We start from the raw sequence: 12379 nt of genomic DNA on the forward strand, positions 1-12379 counted from the left end.
TAATCCTCAAAATAAATACCTTAACACTCGTTCACTGGAACATATTCACTTGCTATAAGGAGGAGGATTATCAGATGCTTGTTGATTGAAGTTCCTAACTACAAATAAACAAAAATTTGTTAACAAACGATCACATTTAAAATTGTAAGGCAAAAAATGTTTACCCTATGGATTCTCTCTTGACAATATTATTGAATGGAACATCACTTATTTTATGAAGCCACTCTTCAATGTTAAGCCTTGAATTCGTCCGGTAAACATAACTAAACATAACTGAATATTCTACAATCCCAAAACACTTGTAATATAAAAAAAAAGGAACAGAGTTGAAATATTAATAAAAAGTACTTGCATTTTTTGTTTATCAAATTGATATTTTAATCAAAAAAGAAGCAGCGTCTCTCAAGAAAAGTAACACCTTCACTTGCAAAAATTTTGAAGAAGTTATTATTTTGCGTCTGGGTCCGGTGGGCGTTGCAAAAAAAAAAAAGAAATCTTGTGGTTATTTATATAAAATAACCCACTTAAAGACGCCAAAAAAGTTTACTACATATGATAATCGGTCCAAACGCGGATTCGTTTTTTAGAGTAGCGAAAATTTTCCCTTTATCATATCGTGATCTGAAAACTTTTTATTTAATATATTTGTTAAAATTTTATCAATATCTTTTCTTGCTGGTTCGATTAATGTAATAGCCGCATTAATCAAATTTCTATTCCAGCCATCTGTTGGAAAATATCAAACCTTTCTTCCAGTCCTCAATCCACTTATTCCCTTAATGGTTATATTCATTATAATTCTAATCAGTTCCATTATTATATATCTTTACTATATTTCCACCATTATCCTCAGAACCGATAAGCGGCATGTGGATTCAGGTTTCTAAAGAGTCAAGTGAAAACATTAGAGCTGTAGTAGCAAATACTGGAAATGGAAGACTTAAGAAGAAATCTACCAGTTATTTCTTTGGAAACAATGCTTTTTATTGTTTCTTCAGATTTTTACAGGTTAGAACATATTTTATGATAGTAAATAACTATTTTGAACTATTTTTTGTCATTTTTTAGATTTTGTTGTCTTTGTTCGACATACGTATTTACCGTACCTCATTTTGGTGAAAGAGCTGGCAATGAAGTGCCTATTTGTCAGCATTGAATCAAATGAATGAACAAAGAAGTGTATGAAAGAGAAGTACCAAACATCAAATACTAAGTTATTTTTTGTTTTGTAAGAAAAAAAATTATTATATATAAAAAAATTTCTTTTTTTTTCGTTAACAAAACACACATTTTATATAAAGTACAAAGTGCAGACGTGGATTTCAGCCAATTCTCCTTAATCATCAATGTAATTTCTTTGGGTCATGTTAATTACAATTTATACTGCTATTGTTACATCCTCACCAATGAACTATCAAATGAGTAAAAAAAATATAATACCGAACATACAATATAAATAGTAGTTATGGCAATGATGAGTTTCAAAATATTTTTTTAAAGTTAATCTTAATTATTTTTAATTCTTAACTATAGTTAGATAACTCGGGTAAGACGAAAAAGAGCGAGTGGTGTATAATTTGGCAAGTTTTTTTATTTATCACTTTGAGTAGGGATACCAATACTTTTCCGTAACACCCAGATAATACCTATATAGCAGCGATGTAATTCCGCGTAGAGTCAACTATGATTAAACGGTTAGTCCAATTATTTAAAATTTACACGAAACTGCATACCAAACTTGGTATTACTAAATTTCAAAATGACGAAATCCTTATCCAGTTATGGAAGATAAAAGATATTTTGTAAAGCACATTTCTATTTAATTCTTTTTAAAAAAGAAATTGGTACAAATATTAAAGAAAACAATATCGAAGTTTTTCAAAACTTATGATTTCTAAAAGAAAAGAAATGAAAAAAAAAATGAAATTGAAGAGGAATGATTTTTTTTTTGTGTTTTTTTTATGTTGTTAAAATAATCTATATTAACACATTTTTTATAATGGTACGTCTAACTATTAGTGCTATGCTTTGAAATGATGTTAAATAGGTGAAATAATGAGAATAAATAATGCCTAATAAAAAGATTCTAATATGAAAAATTAATAGCTTAGATTTTACCGTCTTCGCTAATTTGGTCAAAGGTAATCTTGACTTCACCGTTTTTTTCTTTCGATGGACTTTTGTCTTTTTGAGCATTTCTTCTTTAATGATTAAATTAATAAAATTAATAGATTTCTTTAAAAAGTATCAATATTGTATTTGTATTTACCTCTTAGTTAATTGATTTAAATTCAAAGGAGAGGCTGTTACGATAGTAGCCATAAGCACAATCAAGAGAGCAAAGAAGATTTGACGTGAATTCATTTTTATAGTGTTTGGATATTTTGTGTTGAATATTTAAAATTTCTTTTATTGAAAAATTATTTTTTAAAAAAATTTTGATTTTCTGAATTAGTGTAGTTCTTAACGATTGGGAAGCCATTTATATATTGATTTTTTTTCAATTGGGCCTATATTCCTTAAATGATCAACAAAACGAATTTATTTACCCAAACCGAAATTAATTTTAATAAAGAATTCTCCCAAATTAAATACAAACAATGTATTTTATCTATAAATAATTGGAATAAAACTTTTCAAACATTCTTTAATCTTTAATATAACGACAACTAATTTAGTCGAGCTTTGTTTTTTTAGATGAGTGATTGGTTGAGCTTGTTTTAGTATTTTTTTGTCGTTTTTTGTTTAAAAAGGAAAATAAAGAAAATAAAAAATTTTGTCAATCTATTTTGTTGTGTTTGATTTTTAGCTTGTTTTAGAATAGTATTTTTTATTTTGAAAGAAAGCAAATCGATTTCTAATTTTAGGTTATAGGAGTCCTTGTTAAAGGTTTATTTGTGTAACGATAAATAATAATGCATCACATACTTATGATAGTACAATTTTTTATAACAAAGTTTTATGTGAATAAAGATAAAGAACCTGACATTTATAAAAAAAAAATAAAAGAAAAATTGGAAACATAAAAAGCATTATCAGTAAATATATAAATCATTCTAGAAGAAATTTTTAAGTAACGTAGTACAAGTTTTAATTAGTCCATATTATTTGATTAAATGTAACTTAAAAAAGTTCAAGCACGTGACTGATGTGGCGGGTATATATATTTTTTTCTCGCAACGGTCATCTAACTTTGTCTTAAATTTTTATTTCATATTTTGATCTTCTAAAAATCTACATTACCGTATTTCACATAAATTTATATAAATATTTATAAATGAAGTTTTTTAGCAGATATGGACTATATAAGTATTCTTATAAACGTTGGATGAATTTATAAGCATTTCTATAGCATTACAAACTTATATTTCATATTTCATATATATTTTTATTTATATATATAAGAATTTTATTATCACTTTTAATATTATTAACGTTAAATATGTAAAATATGTGTAAAAGTGTAAACTTTCTCAGAATAAAATTTTTTAAATACAAACAAACTATCTTTACTATGATAATTTAGTTCCATCTTAAACAAAAACCGAAAACTCGAATGTTATACAAGATAAAGCCAATCAAAACTCAGTCGCCACATCACGGATCACGTGCCCGAGCTTTTTTACGGTGCTACTGGTGCTAAAGCTAACCTTTTTTGCGTCCGTGCACAACATATCGATTCTGAAATATACTTGTGAAAATCATAATTTGACGTGCTTTCCCATCTAAAAAAAAAATAGGGAATAAAATAAAATTCATAATGTAATATTTTTGGTTAGGGAACACTTTCAACGAATTTTTCGCGCGAAGATTCTTGCCAGGGACCTGGCCTATTGATGGCCACTACAACCCAGCGGTTATCGTGAGTGTCGCAGACTCAACCCTGGTTCTAAAGCTCTTCGCATATTGAAATACTGAAAAAAAAGTTTCGATAGTATTATTGTAAACTTAACTATTGAAATCAAAGTCAGAGATCTACGAAAATTAAAATTAAAAAAATCATTTTTTTTTTTTACTTATAAAGTTTTCAAAATATTTTCGGAAACTTGCCTGAAATTTGGATGCTTCAAAATTAGAAGTGTATGCCTAAAAAAAAAGAAGAAAACGAACTGTTAGTAACTGTTTGTGTAAAAAACTCCTCTTCACCAAATTTCCCTCGTGCTCAAGAGACCAGAAAAATCACAGTTTGTTAAGTAAAGCAAATTAAAGTAAAAAATACTACCGCACAAAATCCTGCATGTTCAAGAAAAACCTAAAAAAAAGAAACAAATTCGTTGGTTAATGTCTTGTTAAAATTAAATAAAAATTTAAGAAAAAAATACGGAAACTTACAATTCCCAAGAACAAACCAAAAGAAAGAAAATAAATGAATGAAGGGGAGAAAAGTTAAAAAAGTCAAAAAAAGTTAAAAAAGCTTAATAAGTTTAAATCAAGGTGCGGTGTGATATATGCGATAATTTGATATTTGATATTATTACACGCTCATTAGGATTATTTGTGCGGAATTCATTGTACCGATATTTTTGTACTAATCCTAATATCGCGTATAATAATATTGTTATTGAACGGGGCTATATCGGCCTTCGGCCGATATTTTGACGCCCGTTCAATAACATACAATTATTATAGACAATGTTTTTTATTATATTTATTTCCGCTTTTGGATACAAATCTACAAACAAATTAACAACAAATTCCAAAGTCAGTACAATATTGCTCGCGCATTTTTTACAAAAGTTCTCCCTAGAAAAATACAAATAAAGTTTTTTCCCTTAATCAGAAATAAATTTCTTGAACGAATTGCTTACAAATCCAATAGAATAAAAAATCTTTTTAATTTTTCTACAATAATATCACTTTCCGTGCAAACATAAAGACGTGCTTCGCGTCACTAACCAAAAAGAAGGCTATTTATGCCAACAAATTATTCAACGACCTCAAATGCTTAATGTCTAATTTCAAAATTACAGAGTCTTCAAATCCTAAATCCTGCCCAATATCAACCAACGAGCACAATCATTTCTTAAACCTACTATAACTCATTTGTAATACAATCTAATACAATCCTAAAATCACATCCAATCCATCAGATCATAAATTTCACATAGTTGTATAAATCTCGATATATAAATAAATAAATTATATTTATTACAACGATTTTTCATAATGGAATTCTTTTTATATATTTATTAATGAATAAAAAAAAAATTGGTAAATTTGTTGTCAAACAGTATTTAATGTATCGAAAAAATATTGGTTTTTTGGTCAATTTTCGATAATTTTAACACTTATTTATCACCTATTTAAGTTAAATATATTACGACCTCGTTATCGATAGTTTCACAACACTAGATCATCACGTGCCTGACACTAAATATTAGTGATCTGATAGTAAATAGTATACAATGCGCGAAAAAAATAATTACAATAAAAATATGTTGAAAATCTTTAATAATTCCTGCAATATAAATCCGTTTGGCAAATAAATTTATTGGGTTACATAGTAAACATATTTACAGTGTGTTAAGAAAAAAATTGACCTCCGAAAACTCTTTATTAAACCTTCAATAATGCGTCAATTTTAACATAATATAACTTGTTTGAAAGCTTAAAACTAGTGCTTACCGAAAAGAAAAATATTTATGGTTGGGTCAGGGAAATTAAAGACAACCATATTTTTCATATTCATCCAATAAGCGATGTTCTGAAAAAAACAAATACATTTTTATGGCGCAGTCTGAAGTATTATATTTTTATTAAATTGATGGTAAAAATAATATCATAATTTACAAATAAAAATCTGTAGTAGAATGCTAAACATTTGTCCTTATTGATCTTATAGAACCGGCTGATAAACGTCTATTTCTAATAAATTCTCTAATTTTATCACGCTTATGATACCATCTCACTATCACGTGATACGATCTTAAAATTAGTTTATGAACTATAACTAATCCACCAGATATAAGTACAAATAATGGAAAAAGATCGTATGTCTCAACACTATTATAGTATAATATCTGAATAATCAATTGTGGTATATCTTCAGCAAAAATATTTATGAAACTACCCCAAAGTATAATCTTTCTTGATCTTTGTGATAATGGGGCTGAAAATACTTTGAGACCAAATAAATTTGATGTCAAAGTATTTATTGCTAGTATGTCAATGGCTGAAAATATTGCACAAATTGATAATAATAGTGTTGGAATCTCTGAAATCCAAGTAAAGAACATTGGATTTGTTGATACTTCAGACAAATAAATATTTATAGTCAACAAGAAATTGACTATATGTGGTACAATGAGAAACACCATACTAAATAATAATAAATAAGAAAATTATTAATTAATTAAATTAATCTTAAAATAATAAAAATAGCATAATGTTAAATAAAATTTCTTACTTTGGGATTACTAGATGTGGAGTATTATTAACCCTTAATAATGTGAATGTTAAATCCACAGCCAAATCCTGCATTATTAATGCAGTCTCAAATATGGCGAAGTTTCTTCCTTCAGGGTTCTTCCAGCGTGCCAAAAAATATAATATTAATAATATTACCATACTTACTAAAAATATTATAATTAGTGGCAAATATTTTCCAAAATAATCTGCTGTAAAATAATAGAATTAAAAATTTAATGAAATATTAATTATTTACAAATATCAAAAATATATATTTAATGAACAACACTTACGGGTTATTGTAAAGGCTGCACTTTCGTCAATTAATGAAGTATATTCATTATTAGAAAGTGCAGTAAACCCTTTCCTTTTAATCAAAGTGCCCATATTATCAAAGATTGTTTTAGAACTTAATTCCATGGCACTTTTAGCTTCATTTATAGTAAATGATAACAACACTCTTTTGGGGAAAGTGGGGTCATTTTTCCATTTACCATTTGTTGTTATCCTCTGCTCATTTACTGGGATTATTTTGGAAAATGCTTGAATTATATTATTGAAAAATTCCGACTGATTTGTTTGAAGAAATTTTGAACTCCCTTCTTCATTCAATCGAAGTAACCCTGTGACTGAAACTGAATGTTGTCTGGTCTTAAATGGTTCTAAATATAATAAAGAAATATAAATTTTTTTATCTGATCAGTAAAAAATTAAAAAATTAAAAAATTTAAAAAAAAAATGTATTACTTGTTGAAATCATCCAAGTTTTCTGAATAATTCCTAATAAAGGTTCATTTCTTTCTTGAGAAATGACAAAATTATTATCAATCACCACGTAATAAGAAGAATTTGGCTGATTGAATGTACTGCTGAAAATTGGAATATGCACAGTGTGATTATCACTTCCAACAGTACATAGTTTGGAATTTCCTGATATTGTTTGTCGTAATAGATTTGGTTTGTATGGGTCACCATTTCGTTGAAATATGGAAATATTTGCAGTTGATAATCTCACTGGAATGCCATATTTAATTGTAATTTCATTGATTGAAGAATCAATAAATTCATGGACAGCTGGTTTTGTTGACTCAATTACAGGATTATCGTATTCAGCTCCTATAAATCAAAAAAATTTTTTATTAAAAAAAAAAATAAAAATAAAAGTAAAAAAATAAATTAAAATTTACCTTGATTATTTAATCTAAATATAGGTTTCAATAAAAATTCTAGTTTATTACCAGTTTGTCTCTTTATTCCCAATAAAGTACCATTTCTTGGAAACATATTATAAAGAACAAACTCTGGGCCAAAAGATCCTCCTGATTTATAATTTCCATTATTATCTAAAATATAAAAGTCCATTGCAGTTGTATTTGTATGATATTTTCTCACAAGAAATCCTCCATAAATTAAACTTGACAATTGAAAGTTATCTGATGTATTACTTATTTCTTTAGGGATCATATCAAATTGAATAAAAGCCCCAGTTGTTAAAAATTCCAATCTATAATAATTCACTTCAGTCCTTGATTGATTCCTATTTGTAATTGTATTGTTTAATGACACAATACATATATATCCTACACCATTATTGTAAGTACATGAGTTAAATACTATACTATTTAATTTTGTAGTAGTTTGGTAGACAAGAGAAGGTGTTGTAGGTAAATATGTGCCCTCTCTTATAAATGAAACATAAATTTTCCAGTATTGGATATTTGGATCATTTGTTGCCGATGATCCCATTTCATCATATTTTAGAATATATGCATATCCAATCCCTCCATCAATTAAACTAAAATTAAAACTATTTACAAAGGTATATGATAATAGGTTTGGTACACTAAACTTGCCACTTCCAAGTTCCACCACTTTTCCTATTGTAATATCTCTAAAGTAAAGATGAAAAAGTTAATTAAATGAATAATGAAATATTTAAAAAGTATTTACTACTTACGGGATACTGAGCCAATGCCATGCTGCTATTCCTTTTTTGTCATGTTCTTCAATACGAATAAAACCTTTTTCTAATCTTCCACTATCTGTAATATAGTCATTAACATTTCCCAAGTAGATTTCACTAAAAAAAAAAAAAATTATTATTGATCTTTATAAATAAGGATGTTCCAACATCTAAACTTACCTTATGACTTCACTGTTATAATTAATTATCAAGCCATACTTTCCCTTAACACCATTGTTTGATTTAACATAAATTATCATTATGTAATTATAGTTTAAGGGTATAAAAGTCATATTAATGGGGCAAACTGCTTCTGGAGGAAAAGTGTAATTAAGGTCTATATATGTTATTTGTCCTGTTTTCTCTATCAATCGTAGATGAAAATAAGGTAACATGCATGATGGATCTTCCTCATCTTCAAAGGCCATCCAAATCATCAAAGTACCATCTTTAAGTGTGTAAGTTTTATATAGTTTAAGACCTTCTATAGGTTCTTCATAAGTGTACCATATATCTTGAGATGTATCTTGGGATGGTGTATTTTGAGGTGATACACTTTGAGATGAGACAAAATAGCAACAGCAGATGGAGGTTAAATACATAAAGATGATCAACATCTTTGCTAAATTGAGCATTTTTAACATTTTTATTAAAGACTTGGTGGGAAAATGTGTGTAAAAAATGTGGAAATAAATTTAGAGACTTGGTGAGAAAATGTGTGTAAAAAATGTGGAAATAAATTTAGAGACTTGAAAAATTTTAAATTTTTACTCAGAGGGGTTACAGAACATTTATATATGTTACTTGTCATTGTAATCTTGATTTATTCATTAACTAACTATTAATAACTTTTCTTTTAATCAAACAGTTTAGAATGTGTTTCAAAAAAAAATATATTAATTATACTACCAAATTTGTATTTCAAAAACTGATCTTCATTATTTTGTAAAAAAACGTGCAACAAATGTAATGGCCAAAAAATTTCTGACACTAATATTGTCCAATAAAAACAAGTGTTTGGTATATATACACATACGTTTAGTATCAAAGGAGTTACTAGTGAAACATCCATTACATAATTGTATGAAATGATAATGATTTGCCTCATCATTCATCAAAATTTAAAATTAGGATCATATAAAAAAAATGTGTAACATTAGCTTAGATTGTACAATTAGATATGTAATTAATTTTTATTTTTTTTTATGCATACTAGCAACAGCCATTGCTTTGCACTGAGATCAATAAACTTGAACCATATAGTAAATTATGCACACAAATAATATTCTGGGGACAAGCTATATGATAATGAACAATATTAAATTCTTCAAATTTATTAAATTTATCATAGTTTTAGTGATAAAATTATGATATCACTACTGGCAGAAAAGCTGACAATTTTTGACATATATTATTACTCCTTTTCTACCACTCTGCTATGTTTTTATCTTTCTATGATTACTGGCTACAAAATGGCACAATAAACAAATGAATTATTTCTCATATATTTGTAAGACAACTATGATGAGGCAGAGCAGTATTGTAAGGGAATGAAAAGAATATTCATAAAAGTTATGTCTTAATTTAGCATAAAACAATGATAGAGAAGCAGTAACACAGCATAAAAAATGTATTGTTAAGACATCATTATATTAAATTTTCATACATTCCTATTGTTTAATTTTCGTGATCAACATGATCAACATTCATTAATGGTTAAACCCAATCTATTTTAAGATGACAATCCGTAATAAATTAGGGAGTCATGCTACACGTTACAGTAATACAACTCAAAATTAACTTATACAGGGTAATCTAAATGTATTGTTACCCCTATAAAAATTTATTCCGTGTTTTTTATTATTTCCGTAAATGTATCATATTCACGGAATTTATAGCCTCAAACATTGAAAATTATCCAAGTATTTTCCCGTAAATGTATCATATTCACGGAGTTTTCCAGAAATTACGTTTTACATAATTAATGTTCTTATGAATAATAGTTAATGATGATATTACTATTAAAAATTAAAGTAATTATATTTTATTCCTATTACTTTATTATTACTGTCCAAAAAGAATTTAATAGTACTATTATTTAAAAAACTTATAAAATATTTATTATTAATAATTAAAATCGATGAACTGCAATAAATATATACTAGTAAATATGTTGTGCGTCAGATTCCGATTTGCGTCAGATGACGCCGGCCTACATTATTAGCCCAATATTGACCAATATTATAATGCCTTAAGTGGGTTGGCCAGCATTACTAGGCCAGTCATATAAAACTTGTAAATCCATTGTAATTTATATATCGCACAATCTCGCTTTCATGGTTCCAAACTCGTGAAGGAAAATGAAAATGAGAAAAAAGAATAGTATCCTTTGGGTTTCATTTTGATAATTTCTTTTATTATTTTTATTATGGAAAATCAATGATTGACATCCACGTGAGCACGAACCTTGCTGTATTAACGACTGTGGTAATCGGTATGTACAGTATAAAATTTCCGAATATTTTTTAAGATTCAATAGCTCCATCAATTCACATGTACACAGTAAGACTGGCTTGAGAACCTTTCTTTTGCGCTTAATTTGATTGAACACATGTTCCCTGAGAGATAAGACATCTTTTTATATCGTGAAATCGATGCGGACTTTATTCTGATTCAAAAAAATAGACGATAATGGTCTACAAATTATTAACCAAATATAACAAATATAAGCTATTTATTTGCCTCATATTTGGAAAATACATTAGTACGATTAAGACGTTCATTTGAAGAAGATTTATAATTTGTTAATGGTAAATAAATGAATCTGAACTTTATTTTATCTTTACAACAAAAAATTGAATAAAAAGGGTGAGAAAAAGAATATGAAAGGAAACGAACTAATGAACTTTCTTTCACAAAGAATCATCAATGAATTTTTAAATAATGGGTTAGAGTCGAAGGATTATTCATCATAAATATTATTTATTATTACCAATGAAAGAACTACTGACGAATAGTGTATATATATATATATATTGATAATAAATAAAAATTGACCATCATGAACGAACCTCACAAGTGATCAAAATGAACAGAAAAATGAACCTTATTTTATTTTAACCTAATTACATGCAGAAATTGGTTGGTCACTCACCCATAATAAATTTTAATGATAAAGTTTTAAGTTATCAAAAGAGAATTTAAAATTTTATAATTAAATAATTACATATTTGCGTTTATTAATGAAAGGAACAACCGCTCAGTCATTTATTCGAAAAAAAGTTGATTTGCGTGGATAAATTAAATGAATATTACGCTCGTAAATTTATAAATTAAAAGATGTTTTTCTAGATCATCGTTTATGAGCATACATCAGGAAATTTTTTGTGTAGAAAATATGCAAAATTTCGTGCATGAAAAATCTGATTTGCACACCCTGAAAATGCACATTATTTGCATATTTAATATATATAATATGTATATTGAATAATTTTCTATGTGATATATTGTAAAAAATTTGTACAAAAAATTACATATCTGATATACAGTATAATATTGTTAAGAAATATAAGTATTTGTGCAATATTGAATACCCTAAAAATTTAGTGATGTAAGCAACCTAATAGCACCACTTGATTATCAATGTGACGTCATCATTACTTCAATATTAATAATTTTTAAATTTATATTATTTTAATCTCTCTTTTATGCTTTAGAGAACCATAATTTTGTAATTTTAAAATAAAAATTTTCTACCAATAGATACTATAGTCTTGCTCCATGCATATGAATTTTTTGGTAATTACCAAGTTAGGTCTATGGCTTATTATTTCTTAGTTGACACAAATGTTCACATATTACAGCAAATTTGTTGCTTTAAAGTATATCAAATTTACAGTATTAACCATAGAGAAGTAAATCGTCAATACAGTACGTAGCCTTCTTTGGAGGAATGAAAAATTAAATGCTTGAGAAATTAAATTTTTGCGTGTTAGGTTATTTACAAAT

At 26.9% G+C, this 12379-nt stretch overlaps 1 protein-coding gene across 1 annotated transcript; it reads right to left on the reverse strand.

Moving 5' to 3' along the window:
* Nucleotides 1-5813: 5813 nt before the first annotated feature.
* On the reverse strand, nucleotides 5814-9006 carry OCT59_020125 (uncharacterized protein; the record flags this gene model as incomplete). Its single annotated transcript, XM_066148965.1, has 7 exons — nucleotides 5814-6318; nucleotides 6407-6617; nucleotides 6702-7070; nucleotides 7156-7524; nucleotides 7596-8299; nucleotides 8366-8488; nucleotides 8552-9006. The coding sequence occupies 7 exons, from the start codon at nucleotides 9004-9006 to the stop codon at nucleotides 5814-5816; spliced, it is 2736 nt and encodes a 911-aa protein (XP_065989921.1).
* Nucleotides 9007-12379: the final 3373 nt, after the last annotated feature.

Source organism: Rhizophagus irregularis, chromosome 3 (genome assembly GCF_026210795.1).
Source record: "Rhizophagus irregularis chromosome 3, complete sequence".
NCBI classification, from domain to species: Eukaryota; Fungi; Glomeromycota; class Glomeromycetes; order Glomerales; family Glomeraceae; genus Rhizophagus; species Rhizophagus irregularis.